This window comes from Anomaloglossus baeobatrachus, chromosome 9 (assembly GCF_048569485.1).
Source record: "Anomaloglossus baeobatrachus isolate aAnoBae1 chromosome 9, aAnoBae1.hap1, whole genome shotgun sequence".
Classification (NCBI taxonomy): domain Eukaryota; kingdom Metazoa; phylum Chordata; class Amphibia; order Anura; family Aromobatidae; genus Anomaloglossus; species Anomaloglossus baeobatrachus.
The window spans coordinates 191,272,802-191,294,100 of record NC_134361.1 but is presented as its reverse complement, the minus strand read 5'-3'; the positions used below and the strand labels follow the sequence as shown (position 1 = coordinate 191,294,100).

Below are 21,299 nucleotides of genomic sequence, written 5' to 3'. Positions count from 1 at the left end.
CCAGTACTAGCGAGGGGGCTGAGCGAGCGAGGTGCTGAATTCAAGTAAAGTGCTGAATTTAAGATAAGTGCATAGTTTCAACACAATTACATAGTGGTGATAACTGTAATTGTTGAATTTCATTAGGGAATTGTGTGTCTGTGATTCTGTGAAAAGGGAAAAAAAAAAAAAAAAAAAGGTTAGTCTTGTGATTTAATTAGTAGGATTAGTCACACCTGTTTCTAGAAGCTTCCAGCAGCTTCTGATACTCATTGTACATCTATATAAACCAGCCAGTACTAGCGAGGGGGCTGAGCGAGCGAGGTGCTGAATTCAAGTAAAGTGCTGAATTTAAGATAAGTGCATAGTTTCAACACAATTACATAGTGGTGATAACTGTAATTGTTGAATTTCATTAGGGAATTGTGTGTCTGTGATTCTGTGAAAAGGGAAAAAATAAAAAAATAAAAAAAAAAAAAGGTTAGTCTTGTGATTTAATTAGTAGGATTAGTCACACCTGTTTCTAGAAGCTTCCAGCAGCTTCTGATACTCATTGTACATCTATATAAACCAGCCAGTACTAGCGAGGGGGCTGAGCGAGCGAGGTGCTGAATTCAAGTAAAGTGCTGAATTTAAGATAAGTGCATAGTTTCAACACAATTACATAGTGGTGATAACTGTAATTGTTGAATTTCATTAGGGAATTGTGTGTCTGTGATTCTGTGAAAAGGGAAAAAAAAAAAAAAAAAAAAAGGTTAGTCTTGTGATTTAATTAGTAGGATTAGTCACACCTGTTTCTAGAAGCTTCCAGCAGCTTCTGATACTCATTGTACATCTATATAAACCAGCCAGTACTAGCGAGGGGGCTGAGCGAGCGAGGTGCTGAATTCAAGTAAAGTGCTGAATTTAAGATAAGTGCATAGTTTCAACACAATTACATAGTGGTGATAACTGTAATTGTTGAATTTCATTAGGGAATTGTGTGTCTGTGATTCTGTGAAAAGGGAAAAAAAAAAAAAAAAAAAAAAAGGTTAGTCTTGTGATTTAATTAGTAGGATTAGTCACACCTGTTTCTAGAAGCTTCCAGCAGCTTCTGATACTCATTGTACATCTATATAAACCAGCCAGTACTAGCGAGGGGGCTGAGCGAGCGAGGTGCTGAATTCAAGTAAAGTGCTGAATTTAAGATAAGTGCATAGTTTCAACACAATTACATAGTGGTGATAACTGTAATTGTTGAATTTCATTAGGGAATTGTGTGTCTGTGATTCTGTGAAAAGGGAAAAAAAAAAAAAAAAAAAAAGGTTAGTCTTGTGATTTAATTAGTAGGATTAGTCACACCTGTTTCTAGAAGCTTCCAGCAGCTTCTGATACTCATTGTACATCTATATAAACCAGCCAGTACTAGCGAGGGGGCTGAGCGAGCGAGGTGCTGAATTCAAGTAAAGTGCTGAATTTAAGATAAGTGCATAGTTTCAACACAATTACATAGTGGTGATAACTGTAATTGTTGAATTTCATTAGGGAATTGTGTGTCTGTGATTCTGTGAAAAGGGAAAAAAAAAAAAAAAAGGTTAGTCTTGTGATTTAATTAGTAGGATTAGTCACACCTGTTTCTAGAAGCTTCCAGCAGCTTCTGATACTCATTGTACATCTATATAAACCAGCCAGTACTAGCGAGGGGGCTGAGCGAGCGAGGTGCTGAATTCAAGTAAAGTGCTGAATTTAAGATAAGTGCATAGTTTCAACACAATTACATAGTGGTGATAACTGTAATTGTTGAATTTCATTAGGGAATTGTGTGTCTGTGATTCTGTGAAAAGGGAAAAAAAAAAAAAAATAAAAAAAAAAAAAAAAAGGTTAGTCTTGTGATTGAATTAGTAGGATTAGTCACACCTGTTTCTAGAAGCTTCCAGCAGCTTCTGATACTCATTGTACATCTATATAAACCAGCCAGTACTAGCGAGGGGGCTGAGCGAGCGAGGTGCTGAATTCAAGTAAAGTGCTGAATTTAAGATAAGTGCATAGTTTCAACACAATTACATAGTGGTGATAACTGTAATTGTTGAATTTCATTAGGGAATTGTGTGTCTGTGATTCTGTGAAAAGGGAAAAAAAAAAAAAAAAAAAAAAGGTTAGTCTTGTGATTTAATTAGTAGGATTAGTCACACCTGTTTCTAGAAGCTTCCAGCAGCTTCTGATACTCATTGTACATCTATATAAACCAGCCAGTACTAGCGAGGGGGCTGAGCGAGCGAGGTGCTGAATTCAAGTAAAGTGCTGAATTTAAGATAAGTGCATAGTTTCAACACAATTACATAGTGGTGATAACTGTAATTGTTGAATTTCATTAGGGAATTGTGTGTCTGTGATTCTGTGAAAAGGGAAAAAAAAAAAAAAAAAAAAAAAAAGGTTAGTCTTGTGATTTAATTAGTAGGATTAGTCACACCTGTTTCTAGAAGCTTCCAGCAGCTTCTGATACTCATTGTACATCTATATAAACCAGCCAGTACTAGCGAGGGGGCTGAGCGAGCGAGGTGCTGAATTCAAGTAAAGTGCTGAATTTAAGATAAGTGCATAGTTTCAACACAATTACATAGTGGTGATAACTGTAATTGTTGAATTTCATTAGGGAATTGTGTGTCTGTGATTCTGTGAAAAGGGAAAAAAAAAAAAAAATAAAAAAAAAAAAAGGTTAGTCTTGTGATTTAATTAGTAGGATTAGTCACACCTGTTTCTAGAAGCTTCCAGCAGCTTCTGATACTCATTGTACATCTATATAAACCAGCCAGTACTAGCGAGGGGGCTGAGCGAGCGAGGTGCTGAATTCAAGTAAAGTGCTGAATTTAAGATAAGTGCATAGTTTCAACACAATTACATAGTGGTGATAACTGTAATTGTTGAATTTCATTAGGGAATTGTGTGTCTGTGATTCTGTGAAAAGGGAGGGAAAAAAAAAAAAAAAAAGGTTAGTCTTGTGATTTAATTAGTAGGATTAGTCACACCTGTTTCTAGAAGCTTCCAGCAGCTTCTGATACTCATTGTACATCTATATAAACCAGCCAGTACTAGCGAGGGGGCTGAGCGAGCGAGGTGCTGAATTCAAGTAAAGTGCTGAATTTAAGATAAGTGCATAGTTTCAACACAATTACATAGTGGTGATAACTGTAATTGTTGAATTTCATTAGGGAATTGTGTGTCTGTGATTCTGTGAAAAGGGAAAAAAAAAAAAAAAAAAAAAAGGTTAGTCTTGTGATTTAATTAGTAGGATTAGTCACACCTGTTTCTAGAAGCTTCCAGCAGCTTCTGATACTCATTGTACATCTATATAAACCAGCCAGTACTAGCGAGGGGGCTGAGCGAGCGAGGTGCTGAATTCAAGTAAAGTGCTGAATTTAAGATAAGTGCATAGTTTCAACACAATTACATAGTGGTGATAACTGTAATTGTTGAATTTCATTAGGGAATTGTGTGTCTGTGATTCTGTGAAAAGGGAAAAAAAAAAAAAAAAAGGTTAGTCTTGTGATTTAATTAGTAGGATTAGTCACACCTGTTTCTAGAAGCTTCCAGCAGCTTCTGATACTCATTGTACATCTATATAAACCAGCCAGTACTAGCGAGGGGGCTGAGCGAGCGAGGTGCTGAATTCAAGTAAAGTGCTGAATTTAAGATAAGTGCATAGTTTCAACACAATTACATAGTGGTGATAACTGTAATTGTTGAATTTCATTAGGGAATTGTGTGTCTGTGATTCTGTGAAAAGGGAAAAAAAAAAAAAAAAAAAAAAGGTTAGTCTTGTGATTTAATTAGTAGGATTAGTCACACCTGTTTCTAGAAGCTTCCAGCAGCTTCTGATACTCATTGTACATCTATATAAACCAGCCAGTACTAGCGAGGGGGCTGAGCGAGCGAGGTGCTGAATTCAAGTAAAGTGCTGAATTTAAGATAAGTGCATAGTTTCAACACAATTACATAGTGGTGATAACTGTAATTGTTGAATTTCATTAGGGAATTGTGTGTCTGTGATTCTGTGAAAAGGGAAAAAAAAAAAAAAAAAAGGTTAGTCTTGTGATTTAATTAGTAGGATTAGTCACACCTGTTTCTAGAAGCTTCCAGCAGCTTCTGATACTCATTGTACATCTATATAAACCAGCCAGTACTAGCGAGGGGGCTGAGCGAGCGAGGTGCTGAATTCAAGTAAAGTGCTGAATTTAAGATAAGTGCATAGTTTCAACACAATTACATAGTGGTGATAACTGTAATTGTTGAATTTCATTAGGGAATTGTGTGTCTGTGATTCTGTGAAAAGGGAAAAAAAAAAAAAAATAAAAAAAAAAAAAAAGGTTAGTCTTGTGATTTAATTAGTAGGATTAGTCACACCTGTTTCTAGAAGCTTCCAGCAGCTTCTGATACTCATTGTACATCTATATAAACCAGCCAGTACTAGCGAGGGGGCTGAGCGAGCGAGGTGCTGAATTCAAGTAAAGTGCTGAATTTAAGATAAGTGCATAGTTTCAACACAATTACATAGTGGTGATAACTGTAATTGTTGAATTTCATTAGGGAATTGTGTGTCTGTGATTCTGTGAAAAGGGAAAAAAAAAAAAAAAAAAAAAAAAAAAAAGGTTAGTCTTGTGATTTAATTAGTAGGATTAGTCACACCTGTTTCTAGAAGCTTCCAGCAGCTTCTGATACTCATTGTACATCTATATAAACCAGCCAGTACTAGCGAGGGGGCTGAGCGAGCGAGGTGCTGAATTCAAGTAAAGTGCTGAATTTAAGATAAGTGCATAGTTTCAACACAATTACATAGTGGTGATAACTGTAATTGTTGAATTTCATTAGGGAATTGTGTGTCTGTGATTCTGTGAAAAGGGAAAAAAAAAAAAAAAAAAAAAAAAGGGTTAGTCTTGTGATTTAATTAGTAGGATTAGTCACACCTGTTTCTAGAAGCTTCCAGCAGCTTCTGATACTCATTGTACATCTATATAAACCAGCCAGTACTAGCGAGGGGGCTGAGCGAGCGAGGTGCTGAATTCAAGTAAAGTGCTGAATTTAAGATAAGTGCATAGTTTCAACACAATTACATAGTGGTGATAACTGTAATTGTTGAATTTCATTAGGGAATTGTGTGTCTGTGATTCTGTGAAAAGGGAAAAAAAAAAAAAAAAAAGGTTAGTCTTGTGATTTAATTAGTAGGATTAGTCACACCTGTTTCTAGAAGCTTCCAGCAGCTTCTGATACTCATTGTACATCTATATAAACCAGCCAGTACTAGCGAGGGGGCTGAGCGAGCGAGGTGCTGAATTCAAGTAAAGTGCTGAATTTAAGATAAGTGCATAGTTTCAACACAATTACATAGTGGTGATAACTGTAATTGTTGAATTTCATTAGGGAATTGTGTGTCTGTGATTCTGTGAAAAGGGAAAAAAAAAAAAAAATAAAAAAAAAAAAAAAAAGGTTAGTCTTGTGATTTAATTAGTAGGATTAGTCACACCTGTTTCTAGAAGCTTCCAGCAGCTTCTGATACTCATTGTACATCTATATAAACCAGCCAGTACTAGCGAGGGGGCTGAGCGAGCGAGGTGCTGAATTCAAGTAAAGTGCTGAATTTAAGATAAGTGCATAGTTTCAACACAATTACATAGTGGTGATAACTGTAATTGTTGAATTTCATTAGGGAATTGTGTGTCTGTGATTCTGTGAAAAGGGAAAAAAAAAAAAAAAAAAAAAAAGGTTAGTCTTGTGATTTAATTAGTAGGATTAGTCACACCTGTTTCTAGAAGCTTCCAGCAGCTTCTGATACTCATTGTACATCTATATAAACCAGCCAGTACTAGCGAGGGGGCTGAGCGAGCGAGGTGCTGAATTCAAGTAAAGTGCTGAATTTAAGATAAGTGCATAGTTTCAACACAATTACATAGTGGTGATAACTGTAATTGTTGAATTTCATTAGGGAATTGTGTGTCTGTGATTCTGTGAAAAGGGAAAAAAAAAAAAAAAAAAAAAAAAGGTTAGTCTTGTGATTTAATTAGTAGGATTAGTCACACCTGTTTCTAGAAGCTTCCAGCAGCTTCTGATACTCATTGTACATCTATATAAACCAGCCAGTACTAGCGAGGGGGCTGAGCGAGCGAGGTGCTGAATTCAAGTAAAGTGCTGAATTTAAGATAAGTGCATAGTTTCAACACAATTACATAGTGGTGATAACTGTAATTGTTGAATTTCATTAGGGAATTGTGTGTCTGTGATTCTGTGAAAAGGGAAAAAAAAAAAAAAAAAAAAAAAAAGGTTAGTCTTGTGATTTAATTAGTAGGATTAGTCACACCTGTTTCTAGAAGCTTCCAGCAGCTTCTGATACTCATTGTACATCTATATAAACCAGCCAGTACTAGCGAGGGGGCTGAGCGAGCGAGGTGCTGAATTCAAGTAAAGTGCTGAATTTAAGATAAGTGCATAGTTTCAACACAATTACATAGTTTGACACAAGAACATAGTTTGAATTTATCCTTAGACGTTTCCCATTGGGTTTCTTTCGTTTTTTTCTCTTTGTTTTTCTACTTTACTGTTGATCCCCATTTGATAGGTGCTCCATGGACAATGCTACCAGGTGTGTATCTTGTCAGATGTATGCATGCCTTGAGCAGCCGTTCGAGGGTGAATATGTCTGCACTCGATGCAAGCATGTTGCGTGTTTGGAAGCCAAGGTAACTGATCTAAATAAGCAGCTTGCAACACTAAGGGGCATTGCAAACCTGGAGAGGAGTTTAGAGCTCACTGAGCTTTCTCTGGCTGGGGCCAGTGATATGGAGGAGGGTGGAAGTGGGGAAGATCAGGACCCAGAGGTAGGTAGCTGGGTAACAGTTAGAAGAAGAGGTAGGGGGAAAAGTGTCAGGGAGCCTAGTCCTGACCTGGCACAACCTAATAAATATGCCTGTTTGGCTGATATTAGGAATGAAGGGCCTGGACTAGGGTCACTACAGCAGGACGTTGCTCCTAGCAACCAGGAAAACAACTGCTGTAGGAAGGAGGGAAATAGGAGTGCAGCAAAGCCCAGACAGATGTTGGTGGTAGGGGACTCTATAATTAGGCGGACAGACAGGGTCATCTGTCGCCGAGACCGTGAATGCCGAACAGTGTGTTGTCTGCCGGGTGCTCGGGTTCGGCATATTGTGGATCGGATAGACAGATTGCTGGGTGGGGCTGGGGAAAACCCAGCGGTCATGGTGCACATTGGTACTAATGACAAAGTTAGAGGCAGGTGGAAGGTCCTTAAAAATGATTACAGGGAACTAGGAGAGAAGCTGAAGTCCAGGACCTCCAAGGTGGTGTTTTCAGAAATACTACCGGTGCCACGAGCGTCACTAGAAAGACAGCGGGAGCTTAGGGAGATAAATATGTGGCTTAGAAATTGGTGCAGGAAGGAAGGGTTCGGGTTCATGGAGAACTGGGCCGACTTCTCAGTCGGCTACAGGCTCTACGGTAGGGACGGGCTGCACCTCAATGGGGAAGGTGCAGCTGTGCTGGGGGAGAAAATGGTCAGACGGATGGAGGAGCTTTTAAACTAGGATCGGGGGGGAGGGAGGGTAGTGGAGCAAATAAGGGGATAGATAGAGCAGATAGAGACAGGGAGACGGTAGGGGTCAATGAAGGATTAGGGGGGGATGGGACATACAAGGAACGTAGGGAGGCTAGGAGTAATAAAGGTGTTAATAGGATTAAATGTCTACTGGCAAATGCAAGAAGTCTTGCAAACAAAATGAATGAATTGGAGACTCTTATGTCAACCATGGATTATGATGTGGTGGGCATTACGGAAACCTGGCTGGATGAAAGCCATGACTGGGTGACAAACATACAGAGTTATAGTACATTTAGGAAGGACAGGAAAGGCCAAAAAGGTGGTGGGGTGTGTATATTTATCAAATCTAACCTAAAACCTGTGTTGTATGATGACATTGAGGGGAACAGCAACAATGTAGAGTCAGTATGGGTAAATGTACATGGGGAGGGGAATAATGGAAAAATGCTAATTGGAGTTTGCTATAAGCCTCCTAACATACCTGAACAAATAGAGGGTGAAATGCTGGAACAAATTGAAAAGGCAGCTAATAATAATAATCGGGTTCTTATTATGGGGGATTTCAACTATCCAGACATTCAGTGGGACATAGAATCTTCTGGTTCTGCTAAAAGCTGTAAGTTCTTATCTACCATTCAGGACCATTTCCTCTCTCAGATGGTAGATGAACCGACCAGGGGAGATAATTTGCTAGATCTGGTCCTGTCAAATAGACCGGATACAATTTCAAATCTACAGGTCCGGGAGCACTTGGGCACCAGCGATCATAATATGGTAAGCTTCGACATAATATTCAATAGAACATTTCAAAGGGGGAATGCTAAAACCTGGAATTTTAGGAAAGCTGATTTCAACAAATTAAGGGAAGAGCTTAAATGTGTAGATTGGGACAGAGTCATGGTAACTGGGGATACCGAACATAAATGGGGTAAGTTTAAGGATATACTGCTAGAGTCCTGTAAAAAACTTATACCCTCTGGTAATAAAATGTCCAGGAATAAAAAGAAACCACTATGGATAAATAAGACTGTACAAAGTATAATAAAACAAAAACAAAGGGCATTTAACATCTTAAAGGCTGAGAATACAGAAATAGCATTTCAGAAGTATAAAGATATCAATAGGCAATGCAAAAAAGAAATCAAACAAGCAAAACTAGCTACTGAAACAAAAATCGCCAATGACATTAAAATAAATCCCAAAATCTTTTATAAATACATTAATGCCAAAAGGAAAACAAAGGATAGTATCGGACCCTTAAAATATAATAACAAGTTAGTTATAGAGGACAAACAAAAAACTGAGATATTAAATAGGCATTTCTCATCTGTATTCACCAAGGAACTGACTGTACCAGGGATCATTCAACAAGTGAAAAATCAAAGTCCACCACCCGATATAATTAATTTAACACAAGATGAAGTACGCCTACGTCTGAGTAAATTAAACATTGACAAATCCCCCGGGCCAGATGGCATTCATCCACGAATATTGAGGGAATTGAGCTCCGTAATCGACAGACCGCTGTATCTCATCTTTTTAGACTCACTTGTAACAGGGTTGGTGCCTCAGGATTGGAGGATTGCTGATGTGGTACCGATATTTAAGAAAGGTAAGAGGGTAGATCCAGGCAACTACCGTCCAGTAAGCCTGACATCAGTAGTATGCAAAGTTTTTGAGGGCATTTTAAGGGATGACATGCAAAAATATATTGCAGAAAATAATATGATAACTGACAAACAGCATGGATTCATGAAAGATAAGTCGTGTCTAACCAACCTGTTGGGGTTCTATGAGGGGGTAAGTGCAAACCTGGATATTGGTAATGCAGCTGATGTGATTTATTTGGACTTTGCAAAGGCATTTGATACTGTACCACATAATAGCCTTATACTAAAGCTCCAGAAGCAAGGACTAGGGGAAACAATATGCAACTGGGTAAGGAATTGGCTAAAAGATAGGAAACAAAGAGAAGTCATAAATGCTACATTCTCTAAATGGGCTATAGTCAGCAGTGGGGTGCCGCAGGGATCTGTGCTAGGACCAATTCTTTTTACTCTCTATATTAATGACCTTGTGGATGGGATTGATAGTACAGTGTCAGTCTTTGCCGATGACACCAAACTATGTAGGATATTAAAAACTGACCTGGATAGTACAATATTACAAAAAGATCTGGATAAGATGTCAGAATGGGCAGATACTTGGCAAATGAGATTTAATGTTGATAAATGTAAAGTAATGCACCTAGGACGGAGTAATCCTATAGCTGCGTATACATTAAATGGAAGTAAACTCGGGACTACAGAACAGGAGAAGGACTTGGGTATTCTCATTACAAATAAGCTGAGCAGCAGCACTCAATGTCAGGCAGCAGCTGCTAAAGCAAACAAGATTCTAGGGTGTATAAAAAGAGAGATTAGATCCCGTGATCCCAACGTATTGTTACCCATCTATAAATCACTTGTAAGGCCACATCTGGAATACGGGATCCAGTTTTGGGCTCCACATTTTAAAAAGGACATTCAGAAGTTAGAGTCAGTTCAAAGGCGGGCAACTAGACTATTACAAGGAATGGAAGGCCTCCCATATGATGGCAGATTGAAAAAGTTAGATATGTTTAGCTTAGAAAAAAGACGTCTCAGAGGAGATCTCATTTATATGTATAAATACATGTGTGGTCAATATAAAGGACTGGCACATAACTTATTTCTTCCGAAAACAATACTGAGGACCAGGGGGCACTCACTGCGAGTGGAAGAAAAGCGATTCCGACACCAAAATAGGAAAGGGTTCTTTACAGTTAGAGCGGTCAGACTGTGGAATGCCCTACCACAAGAGGTAGTAATGGCAGATACTATAACAGCTTTTAAAAAAGGGCTGGATGATTTCCTCAGTACACAAAACATTGTTGGTTATAAATGACTTAGTGACTAAATGTAGAACTGGTGGAGGAAGGTTGAACTAGATGGACCTAGGTCTTTTTTCAACCTAAGTAACTATGTAACTATGTAACTATAAACATATGTCATATATATTCCTTTTCTAGTGTATATGAGCCGATCCTTCTAAGTCCCCATACACATTAGACTGAGGTCAGCGAATTATGTAATGTGTATAGGGCCTTCAAGCTCTCTCCTTCCTGCTTTGCTATTTACGTAACTTTCATTCATTGCTTTGGTTTCCGTAATCCCGGCCACTCCAGGCTGCTGAATCTATACAGATATTGTCATCCCAGTTATGTTGGGCTGAGAGGGGAATACCTCTTTAATTCTGTCTAGTGTGACCATGCCCTTTAAATGTCCGGGAAGTCCACTCTTCTCCCTGCACTGACGTTCCAAAACACCAATGCAATCTAAGCAGCTTTCACAAGATCGCGTAGTTGTGGCGGAAGAAATCTTCTGTCAGATACAACCAGAATCCCCCCATAAAGAAGATATGCATGGTTTATTACCATGTTTACCTGCTATGTCTCTGAACTACCACTGTGTATAAGGATAAGGATCACTTACCCTACTTTCTTCTCCGAACCCAGTGAACATGTCAAACCTATGAAAGCCACAAAGCTTTGCTATGCAGCCAAGAGGCTGTATTTTCCTTGTAACTGGGACTTATATACCAGCCCTTGCCTCAACTACAGGGAAAAATCAGCATAAAGAAGGGAATTTTGTTTACTTACCGTAAATTCCTTTTCTTCTAGCTCCAATTGGGAGACCCAGACAATTGGGTGTATAGCTACTGCCTCCGGAGGCCACACAAAGTACTACACTTAAAAGTGTAAGGCCCCTCCCCTTCTGGCTATACACCCCCCCGTGGGATCACGGGCTCCTCAGTTTTAGTGCAAAAGCAAGAAGGAGGAAAGCCAATAACTGTTTTAAATACAAATTCAACCCGAGAAACAACCTCGGAGAACTGAACTGTTCAACATGAACAACATGTGCACCCGAAAAAAACAAATTTCCTAAGAAAACAGGGCGGGTGCTGGGTCTCCCAATTGGAGCTAGAAGAAAAGGAATTTACGGTAAGTAAACAAAATTCCCTTCTTCTTTGTCGCTCCTAATTGGGAGACCCAGACAATTGGGACGTCCAAAAGCAGTCCCTGGGTGGGTAAAAGAATACCTCGTGATAGGGCCGTCAAACAGCCCTTTCCTACAGGTGAGCCACCGCCGCCTGAAGGACTTGTCTACCTAGGCCGGCATCCGCCGAAGCGTAGGTATGCACCTGATAATGCTTGGTAAAAGTGTGCAGACTCGACCAGGTAGCCGCCTGGCACACCTGCTGAGCCGTAGCCTGGTGCCGTAATGCCCAGGACGCACCCACGGCTCTGGTAGAATGGGCTTTCAGTCCTGATGGAATCGGAAGCCCAGCAGAACGGTAGGTGTGAAGAATTGGTTCCTTGATCCAACGCGCAAGGGTGGATTTGGAAGCTTGCGACCCTTTACGCTGACCAGCGACAAGGACAAAGAGTGCATCCGAGCGGCGCAGAGGCGCCGTGCGGGAAATGTAGATCCTGAGTGCTCTCACCAGATCCAATAAATGCAAACCTTTTTCAAATTGGTGAACTGGATGCGGACACAAAGACGGTAAAGTGATATCTTGATTGAGATGAAAGGAAGATACCACCTTGGGAAGAAATTCTGGAATTGGACGCAGAACTACCTTGTCTTGGTGAAACACCAGGAATGGAGATCTGCATGATAACGCCGCCAGCTCGGACACTCTCCGAAGAGACGTGACCGCCACTAGAAAGGCCACTTTCTGTGAAAGACGAGAAAGGGAAACCTCCTTCATAGGCTCGAAAGGCGGCTTTTGGAGAGCAATTAGAACCTTGTTCAGGTCCCAGGGCTCCAATGGCCGCTTGTAAGGGGGGACGATATGACAAACCCCTTGCAGGAACGTGCGTACCTGAGGAAGTCGCGCCAGGCGTTTCTGAAAAAATACGGATAGCGCGGAGACTTGACCCTTAAGGGAGCCAAGCGACAAACCTTTTTCCAACCCAGACTGCAGGAAGGAAAGAAAAGTAGGCAATGCAAAAGGCCAGGGAGAAACTCCCTGAGCAGAGCACCAAGATAGGAATATCCTCCACGTCCTGTGGTAGATCTTGGCGGAGGATGGTTTCCTAGCCTGTCTCATGGTGGCAACCACTTCATGAGATAAACCTGAGGCCGCTAGGATCCAGGACTCAATGGCCACACAGTCAGGTTCAGGGCCGCAGAATTCAGATGGAAAAACGGCCCTTGAGACAGCAAGTCTGGACGGTCTGGTAGTGCCCACGGATGGCCTACCGTGAGGTGCCACAGATCCGGGTACCACGACCTCCTTGGCCAGTCTGGAGCGACGAGAATGGCGCGGCGGCAGTCGGACCTGATTTTGCGGAGCACTCTGGGCAACAATGCCAGAGGTGGGAACACATACGGTAGCCGGAACTGCGACCAATCTTGAACTAAGGCGTCTGCCGCCAGAGCTCGGTGATCGTGAGACCGTGCCATGAAAACCGGGACCTTGTTGTTGTGCCGTGACGCCATCAGGTCGACGTCCGGCATCCCCCAGCGGCGACAGATCTCCTGAAACACGTCCGGGTGAAGGGACCATTCCCCTGCGTCCATGCCCTGGCGACTGAGAAAGTCTGCTTCCCAGTTTTCTACGCCTGGGATGTGAACGGCGGATATGGTGGATGCCGTGTCTTCCACCCACGTCAGAATCCGCCGGACTTCCTGGAAGGCTTGCCGACTGCGTGTTCCCCCTTGGTGGTTGATGCATGCCACCGCTGTGGAGTTGTCCGACTGAATTCGGATCTGCTTGCCTTCCAGCCACTGTTGGAAGGCTTGTAGGGCAAGGTAGACTGCTCTGATCTCCAGAACCTTGATCTGAAGGGTGGACTCTTTCCGAGTCCACGTACCCTGAGCCCTGTGGTGGAGAAAAACTGCTCCCCACCCTGATAGACTCGCATCTGTCGTGACCACCGCCCAGGATGGGGGTAGGAACGACTTTCCTTTTGACAATGAGGTGGGAAGAAGCCACCACCGGAGAGATTCCTTGGCTGCCTGAGAGAGGGAGACCTCCCTGTCGAGGGACGTCGACTTCCCGTCCCATTGGCGGAGAATGTCCCATTGTAGTGGACGCAGATGAAACTGCGCAAAAGGAACTGCTTCCATTGCTGCTACCATCTTCCCTATGAAGTGCATGAGGCGCCTCAAGGGGTGCGACTGGCCCTGAAGGAGAGATTGCACCCCTATCTGTAGCGAGCACTGTTTGTCCAGTGGAAGTCTCACTATCGCTGAGAGAGTATGAAACTCCATGCCAAGATATGTTAGTGATTGGGTCGGGGTTAGATTTGACTTTGAAAAGTTGATAATCCACCCGAAACTCTGGAGAGTCTTCAGTGCCACGTTCAGGCTGTGTTGGCATGCCTCTTGAGAGGGTGCCTTGATAAGTAGATCGTCCAAATACGGGATCACGGAGTGACCTTGCGAGTGCAGGACTGCTACTACTGCTGCCATGACCTTGGTGAAGACCCGAGGGGCTGTCGCCAGCCCGAAAGGTAGAGCTACGAACTGCAGGTGTTCGCTTCCTATAACGAAGCGTAGAAAACGCTGATGCTCTGGCGCAATTGGCACGTGGAGATAAGCATCCTTGATGTCTATTGATGCTAGGAAATCTCCTTGAGACATTGAGGCGATAACGGAGCGGAGAGATTCCATCCGGAACCTCCTGGTTTTTACGTGTTTGTTGAGCAGCTTTAGATCCAGGACGGGACGGAACGACCCGTCTTTCTTTGGCACCACAAACAAATTGGAGTAAAAACCGTGACCTTGTTCCTGAAGAGGAACAGAAGTCACCACTCCTTCCGCCTTTAGAGCGGACACCGCTTGCAGCAGAGCATCGGCTCGGTCGGGCGGTGGGGAAGTTCTGAAGAAGCGAGTTGGAGGACGAGAGCAGAACTCTATCCTGTACCCGTGAGACAGAATGTCTCTCACCCAACGGTCTTTGACCTGTGACAACCAAATGTCGCCAAAGCGGGAGAGCCTGCCACCGACCGAGGATGCGGAGAGAGGAGGCTGAGAGTCATGAGGAAGCCGTCTTGGTAACGGTTCTTCCGGCTGGCTTTTTTGGGCGTGATTGAGTCCGCCAAGAATCTGAGCCCCTCTGATCCTTTTGATTCCTTTTGGACGAGTAGAATTGGGACCTGCCTGAGCCTCGAAAGGACCGAAATCAGACTGTCCCCTCCTCTGTTGAGGTTTGTTTTGTCTGGGCTGAGGTAAGGATGAATCCTTACCCTTGGAGTGTTTAATGATTTCATCCAAACGCTCACCAAACAATCGGTCACGAGAAAAAGGCAAACTGGTTAAGCACTTCTTGGAAGAAGAATCTGCCTTCCATTCTCTCAACCACAGGGCTCTGCGTAAAACCACAGAGTTGGCTGACGCCACCGCCGTACGGCTCGTAGAGTCTAGGACAGCATTAATCGCGTAAGACGCGAATGCAGACATTTGAGAGGTCAAGGGTGCCACCTGCGGAGCAGATGTACGTGTGACCGAGTCGACCTGTGTAAGCCCAGCTGAAATAGCTTGGAGTGCCCATACGGCTGCGAATGCTGGCGCCAACGACGCTCCAATAGCTTCATAGATGGATTTTAACCAGAGCTCCATCTGTCTGTCAGTGGCATCTTTAAGTGCCGCCCCATCTTCCACTGCAACTAGAGATCTGGCTGCAAGCCTGGAGATTGGAGGGTCCACCTTGGGACACTGTGTCCAGCCCTTGACCACGTCAGGGGGAAAAGGATAGCGTGTATCTTTAAGCCGTTTGGAAAAACGCTTATCTGGATAAGCGTGGTGTTTCTGGATTGCGTCTCTAAAGTCAGAGTGGTCCAGAAACGTGCTTAATTTACGCTTGGGATACCTGAAATGGAATTTCTCCTGCTGTGAAGCTGCCTCCTCCGCAAGAGGAGCTGGTGGAGAAATATCTAACATCCTATTGATGGACGCTATAAGATCATTCACTATGGCGTCACCATCCGGGGTATCTAGATTGAGAGCGGCCCCAGCATCAGACTCCTGATCAGTTACATCCGCCTCATCACACAGAGAGTCGTCCCGCTGGGACCCTGACCAGTGTGGTGAAGTTGAGGGTCGCTCATAGCGAGCCCGCTTAGGTTGTCTGGGACTGTCGTCCGAGTCAGAGCCGTCACCCTGGGGTGCATGTGACACCCCCGGAGCTAGGAAGTGGTCCAGCTGAGGGGGACCAGGGGGCAATGGATCAACAGTGCCCATGGTCTGAGTTACTGGTCTAGACTGCAATGTTTCAAGAATTTTAGACATAGTCATAGACAATCTGTCAGCAAAAGCTGCAAACTCCGTCCATGTCACCTGGACAGCATTTACAGGTGGTTCTCCCTGGGTCACCTCTAGCAGCGGCCCCGGCTGAGCAATTGCCACGGGGGCCGAGCACTGCACACAATGGGGGTCAGTGGAACCTGCCGGTAGAGTAGCCCCACATGCGGTACAAGCAGCATATAAAGTCCGTGCCTTGGCACTTTTGCTTTTTGCGGACGACATGCTGTTATCTCCTTGAGAAATCTAAGGAGGGTATATAGCAGAAAACCACCAGCGACTGTACAGTGCAAAGTATTGCCAGCACAAAATACAAGTACACTATGGCACAAGTGGGGGAGAGCCCTTGAGGGCTGCTTACCGCCCGCTGAAAAGCGGGTGTGAGGTCGTAGAATCCCTTGTCTGAGTCTCCCAGCCTCCCCTCTGCAGCTCAGCGTGCAGGCAGGAATGGCTGCCGGCGTCCTGTGAAGAGGGGCGGACCGTGGGCGTCCTAAACAAAAGAGCGGGAAACTGCGTCCCCCTGTGCCTAGTGTGAGGGCTGGAGTATGTAAAACAGACTCCAGCTCTTAACGCTGCTGGACTGTACAGCGTCCCGCCCTCCTCCTGACTGGCAGGTCCGGGGGCGGGAACGATACGAACTAGGCCGCAAAAGCCGGGGACTGTAGTAATCTAGCGCGGCCGTCATATATGCACGGCCAGCGCGGAAGTCCCCGGCGCACCACAAATCCCAGCCGCGACCAGTAAACACTGACCCCAGCGGCCGGATCGGCCGATCGTACAAAGTCACCTCACTCAGCAGAGCTGTAGTGAGTAACGGCACCAGCGCAGCAGCGCTGTTTACCCCGGCGCACTAACACACCCAGCAATGCTGCAGTGTGCGTGCGATAAGCACGGGGACACGGAGTACCTTGATGGAGCAGGGTCCTGTCCCTGAGAAAACTCCGCTCCGTATCCAGCAGAACCTCCAGGGGCTGTGGATGGAGCACGGCCTCAGTGCCCGGAGACCGGTAAAGTCCCACTTCGCCCAGAGCCCTAATGGGGATAGGGAAGGAATCAGCATGTGGGCTCCAGCCTCCGTACCCGCAATGGGTACCTCAACCTTAACAAACACCGCCGACAGAAAGTGGGGTGAGAAGGGAGCATGCTGGGGGCCCTAGTATGGGCCCTCTTTTCTTCCATCCGACATAGTCAGCAGCTGCTGCTGACTAAACAGTGGAGCTATGCGTGGATGTCTGGCCTCCTTCGCACAAAGCATAAAACTGAGGAGCCCGTGATCCCACGGGGGGGTGTATAGCCAGAAGGGGAGGGGCCTTACACTTTTAAGTGTAGTACTTTGTGTGGCCTCCGGAGGCAGTAGCTATACACCCAATTGTCTGGGTCTCCCAATTAGGAGCGACAAAGAAGAAGACCGTATGAACGTGTTAAAATGCCCCTCACCCCCACAAAGGTCTTTCAAGGCCTTACAGTGAATAAAATAACTGTACCGTATTTTTAATTTTATAAGACGCACCGGATTATAAGATGCACCCCAAATTTAGAGATAAAAAAAAAGTAAAAAAAAATGGGGTCCGTCTTATACTCCGGTGTTGCAGCGGCAGCGGTGGTGGTGCGGGGTCACAGGAGGCAGAGGCTGTGCTGGAAGCGGGTCAGTGCTTGCAGCGGCGGCAGGTCAGTGCTCGCCACAGTGGCAGGTCAGTGCACGCAGCAGCGGCGAGTCAGTGCTGGGAGCAGCAGCGGCGGGTCAGTGCTGACAGTGGCGGAGGCGGGTCAGTGCTGACAGCGGGTCAGTGCTGGCGACGGCGGTGATTGTGTGGTGGAGTAGGCTGGTGCAGCGAGTGTCCCAGATGCTCTGTCAGCAGTCCGGGCTTCAAAGAAATGGCGCTTGGAGCGGCGCGTGCACAGATAGAGTTCTCATCCATTCTGCACACGCGCTGACTCCGGGTGCCATCATTTTAAGCCCGGACTGCAGACAGACCATCTAGGATATCTGCCGCACAGCCACCGCAGTCCGCACAACCAGCCGGCCGCCCACCCACTTGCATAGAGGCAGTCGGCCGCCGGCACAGAGAGGCAGCGGCCGGGACACGCTCCGACAGGCACCTGTACACAACAGGATTTGTCTCTGTACTTACAGGATCTATGATGATGTCACATAGAGGGGAGGAGTCAGGAGGGTCACATGATCAGCTCCTCAGTGTATGCAGGACTTTGCTGTGCTGGTTGTCATGTTGGATGAGGTGAAGTTTATGTATACACAGTGCCTACAAGTAGTATTCAACCCCCTGCAGATTTAGCAGGTTTGATAAGATGCAAATAAGTTAGAGCCTGCAAACTTCAAACAAGAGCAGGATTTATTAACAGATGCATAAATCTTACAAACCAACAAGTTTTGTTGCTCAGTTAAATTTTAATAAATTTTCAACATAAAAGTGTGGGTCAATTATTATTCAACCCCTAGGTTTAATATTTTGTGGAATAACCCTTGTTTGCAATTACAGCTAATAATCGTCTTTTATAAGACCTGATCAGGCCGGCACAGGTCTCTGGAGTTATCTTGGCCCACTCCTCCATGCAGATCTTCTCCAAGTTATCTAGGTTCTTTGGGTGTCTCATGTGGACTTTAATCTGGAGCTCCTTCCACAAGTTTTCAATTGGGTTAAGGTCAGGAGACTGACTAGGCCACTGCAACACCTTGATTTTTTCCCTCTTGAACCAGGCCTTGGTTTTCTTGGCTGTGTGCTTTGGGTCGTTGTGTTGTTGGAAGATGAAATGACGACCCATCTTAAGATCCTTGATGGAGGAGCGGAGGTTCTTGGCCAAAATCTCCAGGTAGGCCGTGCTATCCATCTTCCCATGGATGCGGACCAGATGGCCAGGCCCCTTGGCTGAGAAACAGCCCCACAGCATGATGCTGCCACCACCATGCTTGACTGTAGGGATGGTATTCTTGGGGTCGTATGCAGTGCCATCCAGTCTCCAAACGTCACGTGTGTGGTTGGCACCAAAGATCTCGATCTTGGTCTCATCAGACCAGAGAACCTTGAACCAGTCTGTCTCAGAGTCCTCCAAGTGATCATGAGCAAACTGTAGACGAGCCTTGACATGACGCTTTGAAAGTAAAGGTACCTTACGGGCTCGTCTGGAACGGAGACCATTGCGGTGGAGTACGGTACTTATGGTATTGACTGAAACCAATGTGCCCACTGCCATGAGATCTTCCTGGAGCTCCTTCCTTGTTGTCCTTGGGTTAGCCTTGACTCTTCGGACAAGCCTGGCCTCGGCACGGGTGGAAACTTTCAAAGGCTGTCCAGGCCGTGGAAGGCTAACAGTAGTTCCATAAGCCTTCCACTTCCGGATGATGCTCCCAACAGTGGAGACAGGTAGGCCCAACTCCTTGGAAAGGGTTTTGTACCCCTTGCCAGCCTTGTGACCCTCCACGATCTTGTCTCTGATGGCCTTGGAATGCTCCTTTGTCTTTTCCATGTTGACCAAGTATGAGTGCTGTTCACAAGTTTGGGGAGGGTCTTAATTAGTCAGAAAAGGCTGGAAAAAGATAATTACTCCAAACATGTGAAGCTCATGTTAACTTCTTAATACTTTAGGGGAAGCAAACAGAATTCTTGTGGTTTGAGGGGTTGAATAATAAATGACCCTCTGAATAAACTTTTCAAAATTTAAAAAAAAAATAAAAAAAGAAATAACATTCTTTTTTGCTGCAGTGCATTTCACACTTCCAGGCTGATCTACAGTCCATATGTCACAATGCCAAGTTAATTCCGAATGTGTAAACCTGCTAAATCTGCAGGGGGTTGAATACTACTTGTAGGCACTGTAGATTCTAGAATGCTGTATATAAGAGATCACTGGCGGTGGCCACAGCTTATAGGGGACAAATCTGGTAACAAGTTCCCTTTAAAGACAGGTTGAGGCAGGACACGTGTACAATATACACACCTGGGCTTATTACTTGAATACTGTTTCTGTTCTCCGCTTGGTCAGCGCCACCAAACACCCAGATTCTGGTGGGATCACTGGTACATATGAAGCATGCGTGCTCGTAGCGTGGTAACAGGTCCTTCCAGTCTGGGTTATCCCATTCATAAGTGTCTAAAGATAAAAATAAAGGTACAGTTAGGTCCAGAAATATTTGGACAGTGACACAAGTTTTGTTATTTTAGCTGTTTACAAAAACATGTTCAAAAATACAATTATATATATAATATGGGCTGAAAGTGCACACTCCCAGCTGCAATATGAGAGTTTTCACATCCAAATCGGAGAAAGGGTTTAGGAATCATAGCTCTGTAATGCATAGCCTCCTCTTTTTCAAGGGACCAAAAGTAATTGGACAAGGGACTCTAAGGGCTGCAATTAACTCTGAAGGCGTCTCCCTCGTTAACCTGTAATCAATGAAGTAGTTAAAAGGTCTGGGGTTGATTACAGGTGTGTGGTTTTGCATTTGGAAGCTGTTGCTGTGACCAGACAACATGCGGTCTAAGGAACTCTCAATTGAGGTGAAGCAAAACATCCTGAGGCTGAAAAAAAAAGAAAAAAATCCATCAGAGAGATAGCAGACATGCTTGGAGTAGCAAAATCAACAGTCGGGTACATTCTGAGAAAAAAGGAATTGACTGGTGAGCTTGGGAACTCAAAAAGGCCTGGGCGTCCACGGATGACAACAGTGGTGGATGATCGCCGCATACTTTCTTTGGTGAAGAAGAACCCATTCACAACATCAACTGAAGTCCAGAACACTCTCAGTGAAGTAGGTGTATCTGTCTCTAAGTCAACAGTAAAGAGAAGACTCCATGAAAGTAAATACAAAGGGTTCACATCTAGATGCAAACCATTCATCAATTCCAAAAATAGACAGGCCAGAGTTAAATTTGCTGAAAAACACCTCATGAAGCCAGCTCAGTTCTGGAAAAGTATTCTATGGACAGATGAGACCAAGATCAACCTGTACCAGAATGATGGGAAGAAAAAAGTTTGGAGAAGAAAGGGAACGGCACATGATCCAAGGCACACCACATCCTCTGTAAAACATGGTGGAGGCAACGTGATGGCATGGGCATGCATGGCTTTCAATGGCACTGGGTCACTTGTGTTTATTGATGACATAACAGCAGACAAGAGTAGCCGGATGAATTCTGAAGTGTACCGGGATATACTTTCAGCCCAGATTCAGCCAAATGCCGCACAGTTGATCGGACGGCGCTTCATAGTACAGATGGACAATGACCCCAAGCATACAGCCAAAGCTACCCAGGAGTTCATGAGTGCAAAAAAGTGGAACATTCTGCAATGGCCAAGTCAATCACCAGATCTTAACCCAATTGAGCATGCATTTCACTTGCTCAAATCCAGACTTAAGACGGAAAGACTCACAAACAAGCAAGACCTGAAGG

At 44.4% G+C, this 21,299-nt stretch overlaps 1 protein-coding gene across 3 annotated transcripts in view; it reads right to left on the bottom strand.

Moving 5' to 3' along the window:
- RABEPK (Rab9 effector protein with kelch motifs) overlaps window positions 1-21,299 on the bottom strand; it is a 71,186-nt gene that overhangs the window by 23,828 nt on the left and 26,059 nt on the right. For all 3 annotated transcript variants that reach the window (XM_075324145.1, XM_075324144.1, XM_075324146.1), the window contains exon 4: window positions 19,846-19,998. In XM_075324145.1, the coding sequence (XP_075180260.1) occupies window positions 19,846-19,998 (153 nt within the window). The remainder of the gene's footprint in view (window positions 1-19,845; window positions 19,999-21,299) is intronic.